This window comes from Gekko japonicus, unplaced genomic scaffold (genome assembly GCF_001447785.1).
Source record: "Gekko japonicus isolate JY-2015 unplaced genomic scaffold, Gekko_japonicus_V1.1 scaffold615, whole genome shotgun sequence".
NCBI lineage: Eukaryota > Metazoa > Chordata > Lepidosauria > Squamata > Gekkonidae > Gekko > Gekko japonicus.
Window position 1 is genome coordinate 9922 of NW_015161969.1, and position 6096 is coordinate 16017.

At 49.7% G+C, this 6096-nt stretch overlaps 1 protein-coding gene across 1 annotated transcript in view; it reads left to right on the forward strand.

Moving 5' to 3' along the window:
- The first annotated feature begins 372 nt into the window (after nt 1-372).
- PITX1 (paired-like homeodomain 1) overlaps nt 373-6096 on the forward strand; it is a 14831-nt gene continuing 9107 nt past the window's right edge. The window contains exons 1-2 of the mRNA XM_015429653.1: nt 373-538; nt 5812-6017. Coding sequence (XP_015285139.1) covers nt 373-538; nt 5812-6017 — 372 coding nt within the window. The remainder of the gene's footprint in view (nt 539-5811; nt 6018-6096) is intronic.

The window sequence follows — 6096 nt, forward strand, 5'->3', positions numbered from 1 at the left end:
GGCGGTGCGCAGACTAGGGGAGGAGCTCCGCGGCCACTTACAGGCGCTCGGCCGAGGGCAGGTCACTCGGAGCTCGCCGCCGCTCCTCGCTCGCCACCTCGCGCGGCTCGCCTGGGCTGCAAAGGGCGGCGGGGGGCGCCTTCGTCCCGGCCACTAGAGGAGCCAAGCGGAGCGCTCGGCAGGGAGGGCGCCGCCTGTCCGGTAGCCGGCCGAGGCCAGTCCCAAGCCGAGTGGATTTAACGCTCTTAGAAAGCACCCAGCTCTCCTTCGGTCTCCGTGGAATAAGAAGTCACCCACCCACCCCCCTCCACTCCACCCTCCCCCAGCTGTTCAAGCTCCTGTCTCGGGCGCCGACTGAGCCTTCTCCTTGCTATGGATTCTTTTAAAGGTGGGATGAATTTGGAAAGGCTCCCGGACAGCTTAAGACCTCCCCAGGCTGCCCACGACATGGCTTCCAGCTTCCATTTGCAAAGAACTTCCGAAGCCAGAGAGCCCATTGAGAATTCCGCCAGCGAGTCGTCCGATACCGAAGTCCCAGGTAAAAACTTACGTTTCTTCCAGCCGCCGGGGGTGTTGAGGTTCCCGCGGGCAAGCCCCCCCCTCTCCCCCTTCCAGGGAAAAGGTGCACCAGAGGCAGCCTGGGCAGACGGAAGGCAGTTAGATTTCTCCAAGGAAAAGGGGCAGGGAGAGATCCCGGGGCCTGCCTTTCTGCCCTGTATCTGACAGTCCGCTGGTACCGATTTTCACCCCGAAAGCTGGGTTTCTCGTTTTTTATTATCTCTTCTTGTAGCTATGAAATGTCTCTGAAAACTTCCAGTCGGGCTGCGGTTTTACCCGAATGTTTCTGAAATTATGTCAGCTCTGCCTGCGTTTCTTTTCCAGTTTGGATAGTGCAGAAAGATCTTTCTGTCAAAGACGAGGGGAAACATCCCTCAAAGAGAGTGGGGGAGATGTAAATTCCAGACAGGGGGAAAGAAATCCACGGTGCTGTTATCCCGTAGTCTGCAGGTTACCCAGGTTTGGGTTTTTTTAAATAAAAGTCTTCGTTTTAGACTTTTTAAAGAAAGGGATGGTTGGGGAGAGGGGTCCAGATCTTTAGTATGTTTACTAGAAAGGAGCTCCCACTGCGATCAATGAGCAAATGGGCATAGGTTTTGTTGTGGAACTTTGAGTCCACCGGCATTTAAGACCAACAAATATTTATTCAGAGTGTAAGCTTTCGTGTGCAAAGCACACTTCAGACTTTGTTCTACTGCTTCAGACCAACACAACTACCCACCGGAATTCTGCTTCTTTGTAGCTTCTTTAAGGGGAGACCTGAATTACTCTTACCAGAGTGCCTCTGCGCTGGAGGGTTCCCCAGACATTAAAAAGTTCCCCCTGCTCTGTTTAAAAAAAACAACCCGCGACTCTTCTAATTCAATACAACACGGCCTCATAGAACGCAGAGGAACAGAGTTGAGTTGGAAGGCAGATCTGGTCGCTCGGTGGCTGCGATCCTGCGAGAGTTCAAGTAGGTCACTGCGATCCAGATCATAAGAGTGTATGTGGTTTCGAAGCCAGTTCTCTAATCAGTGACTCTTGCTTCCGAGTAGAGATGCTTGGGACGGCAAGAGAAAGAGCACAATCGGGATGTGGGGGCCGCAGTCCCAAACACGCTTTTCTTGGAAGTGAGACTTACAGAAACAAACGAGAGGCAAACTATGCCTCTCTCCTGGACAGTAAATCCCAGGGAATTAAACTGTAGTTCTTTATGAGTAAACATGCAAAAGACTGGACTGTGACTTCGAAGTACATGTGTTTGGGGTCACTTTATACCTCCTGTTGATTTCAGTGGGATTCCAGCATCTCTATCACCTCTGGAATGATTCCCATTGTTGGTGTAAAGTTCCATAGGCACTTGTAGCTTTATCTTATGTAAAGCATGTGAGAAATCAACCAGGAGGGCACGCTGCTATTTTTCATATTAATCAGAATAGTGCCTCTTTACTACGGACAATAACAAACAGGGATTTAAGCCGTGGCCACTTGCTTGAAAGTAAAAGCCCAGTTGTAGTCGGGGTTTACTTCAGAGTAAACCTACCTAGAATAAGGGTGCAAGGCTGCGATCCTATACACACTTGATTGGGAGAGAGGGACTTTTACTGCTGAGTAAATTAAGCGCGCCTAGGATCGGGCTGGAAGCCATGCCGCAAAAATGTTGTCGTTTTTTATACTGACTGAAACCAGCATCATTTGTAGAATTAGCACACTCTCTCACACACGTAAAAAATACTCAACAATTCAGGGATTAACTTTTTGGTCAACAGCTCTGAAATGTAGTATAGTTCGGTTGTTGATTCGGAGAGTTTTTCCTGAATGCTTTCCTGGACAGTTGGGGAAATTTCCAACAGAACGAAGGGAGGGGGGACACCAACTATTTTTCAAATAGCCGTGGAAAGCCAGCGGGCCTCGGCTAACCGGGGGTGTCTGTCGGTTGGGGGAGGCAATTGCTCCGCCTGGACGCTGCCCCCCCCCTCCTCCTCCTCCCCCGAAACTGCGGCTGATAAATCCCGGCGAGGATGGCGGAGCGGGGCCCGCGTCGGCAACGCCGCCAGGGCACAAAGTACCTTTCTCTTCTCGCAAGTGGAAAAATGTGCGAAGGCCAATTAAGCTGGACGCGTGTTATGGTCTGAAACTCTAGCGGAGGGCGGAGGGCTTTTGAATGGAACGGGCAGGCCGGGGGGATAAATCAAAAGCCACGGCTGCAGTCACCTTGATGGATGAGGGTTGCTTCGAGATTAAGTACATATTTGGATTCCACCTCTTGGTCCTCCACCCCACCCCCCGCCGCCGCCGCCGCCGCCGCGGTCTCCATTTTCCTAGCCAGGGAAGGCCTCCCCCGGCTCCCCCCCCCCAGTTCAGAAACCCCCCCCGCGCCAGGGGAGCCCCAAATGACGAAGGGCCGGGGGAGACCTTGGGGGGGGGGGGCGCGACACTACCCAGGCAAACTTTAACGAGGTTTGCTTTGCCGGCCTTGTTTGCTTTGCAAACCGCTTACTGGAAATCCTGGCCGTCGGAATTGCAACAAGGCCAGCTCCCAACTGCACACTTTGGGATTTCCAGGGATTTCTCGGACCAGCGCGACAATGACTTGAACGGGGAAATGAAGGCCACGGTCACACACACACTCAATAATCCACTTTCAATCCACTTTCAGTGCACTTTTCGACTGGATTTTACTGTGTGAGCTGGATTGAAAGTGGATTGTTGAGTGTGTGTGACCCCAGCCGAAGAGATAATTAAAACAATGATTTCCCCCCCCCCCAACCTCTAAAGGGGATCGAGTTTGAAACAGGGGATTGTCAGAGTTTGAAAGCGCAACCTGAGACATGAAATGATTTCTCCACGTACATTGATGTGAGAGTAAAGCTTCGCTCCAAGTAAATCCCCTTACTTGGGAGAAAGTCTACTTGAACTGAGGCTTACTTCTGCTCAGTGTGCAGAAGCGGTGTGTCTGACCCAGTTCCCAATTAGTCCGATCTTATTTGCATGCAGCCGCAAAGAATATGGCCCGCCTGTTTGGGGTGCGAGAGACGCCTTCTCTCTCTGCCCCGACAGGCTTATGGGCTGTCTGAGTTTTTTCCATAGCCCAAGCGATGATCCAGCTGAAGAGAAGCGCTTGGAAAGCCCACGGCTTTCAATATGGAAACGCAGCACATGCTTGAAACCGATGGTGCTTAAAAGACTCGTTGGCTTGCTTGTACCCGGTGTGTACATCTAGCTACATATTTCCTCACCGGCCCTATTGCAATTCGTGCGTGGAAAAGACCTACAGACGATAAAAATGATAAATAAATTCCATCAAAGAAACCCTTCAGCAAATAAAGTATCGGGATTAAAAATAAGATCTAGCATTCTGAAACGGTTCCCGCCCCTTTTACTTCACAATGTATTCCCCAACAATGCAATTCATTTTACTAGGGCAATGCAAAAGAAGGCGTCTTTGAAGTTCTAGGCTGCTGAAGTCCTGTGTCAGTATAATTCTAACATAGCTATTCGAATGTGGATTTACGCTATTGTTATAAGACACACAGCATCTAAATACAGGCTAGTGCCCTTTCCAGTTTTATCTCAAAATTGTTTACGGTAATTTAGAACCGGGATGCAAGGCCCGATCCAACGAATCCGGGGTGGATCTGCAATAATGAATGGATCTCTTGCAGATTAATGGACCGCTAGAATAAATTCAATGGGACTACCCGTTTCATATCTGCTTGCACAAACCAGTTAAGCCGAAGTGCTTGGATGTGGCAGGACTGACATCAAAGCAATACATTTCGGGTAGAATTTTGTACACACTGATTTAAGAGGAAGTCCCACTGAGTTTTGAGGAAAAGAACGGACTGATGGGCGGGATAAAGAAAGATCTGGTAGAAATAGCTACTTTTCTGCATTTGCATGTTTGCCATCCGGGCAACTTCACTGAAAATAAATTCGCCAAAGTGTAAGCCTGTCTTTCGAAGTGGCTTGTGGTTCTGGAAATAGCCGTTTATTCCCCCACTCCTTTTTTTCTTTCCTAATCTTGATCCAAAAGGTTATTGTTGTTGCTGTTGGTCACCCAACCTCGCAATCTTATAGAAATACACTTTATAGAATGAACTAGAGGTGGTGGTGTTCGTAGAACGCCTGGAAGCAACCCGCAGCCTTTCACTCCGATGGGGGTTTAACTCGGTCACGGTCAAACAAGACCCGGCCGGAGCTCAGGCCTGCTTATTCCGAGGCCAACCCCACTGACCCAGAGAGCGGTGAGCCACGCAGACCCCCACGCAGACTCCCACTCCAACTCGAATCTATTCAGTGGGGCTCGCTCCCAGCCAAGTGTGTACAGAATGGAACTAAAAAGAGCGAAGCATTTTCTCTCTCTCCCTTTGAGATCAATGAGGTTTCGATGTTCCCTAAAACCGTGGGCATCTTACCCTCCACTTTCCCTTCGTTGACTTCAGAGGGATTCGGACTGAAGCCACAATCTTCGCATAAAATGAGCATGTCTGTACAAGCAAGTGCAAATTGGGCATAAGCACAAGAGTAGACGTTATTGTCTGTGACCTATAAAAATACACAGGTCTTGCACTCTGAAAACTGGAAGCTGATGGAATCCTATCTGTATACCAGTTGCAAAGTTGGATGTTAAGATTAGATTTTTTAAAAAACCCTTTAAAAAAGAACACCCTTAGTTTCAGCCTATAAAAATGACTAACAGCCCAATAAGCCGCAATTTTAAAGAATCAAATCATGTTTCTTTTTTATTCCAGTTTTATGAAAAGCTAACTCCTCCAGTATTCCCCCCTCCCTTTAGCTGTTGCTTTACTTTCTTCGTCTGCCCAAACTGAGCCACAAGAATTCTAGCAGTGAATTTCTCCTTGTTTTCAGAACCGTTTTAAACAAAATACAGCAACCAGCTGACTTGTAAAGAAAAGACCTAAAAATAGTTATTTCCACTTCTGCAGTTTGGGTACCTCTGCACAGAGCAGTCAGCTCTGGGGTTGGCTGGATCTTGTTTCCGTAATGGAAAATCCACAGGCCGGGGCTGTGTTTTTGAGAGATTCTCTGGTGGCAATTCATGAGCTCTAAGTGCCTCTAACGGCGTAAAACGCAGCGAAAATAGCAACTATGGGGCTGCCTGTGGTTGGATCGGGTTCTGTTGCGCTGGCTTTTATTCCGGGGAGGGGGCCAGAAACGTTTCGACTTTGCTCCAGTTTGGGGGGTCGGTTTTGGGGGGGGAAATGTGACTTTTTTTTGTCTCGGCATACGTGACTCTTTGTTTTCCAGAAAAGGAGCGGAGCGGCGTGCAGAAAAGCGACGATGGGAACGCGGACGACCCGGCGAAGAAGAAAAAGCAGAGACGGCAAAGGACTCATTTTACCAGCCAGCAGCTGCAGGAGCTGGAGGCCACTTTCCAGAGGAACCGCTACCCGGACATGAGTATGAGGGAGGAGATCGCGGTGTGGACCAACCTCACGGAGCCCCGAGTCAGGGTGAGCCCCTCTCCGCCGCTCGCGTCTCCAAGGAGTCCCCTGTTAATCCAGCCACTTCCCCCCCACCCCACCCCACCCC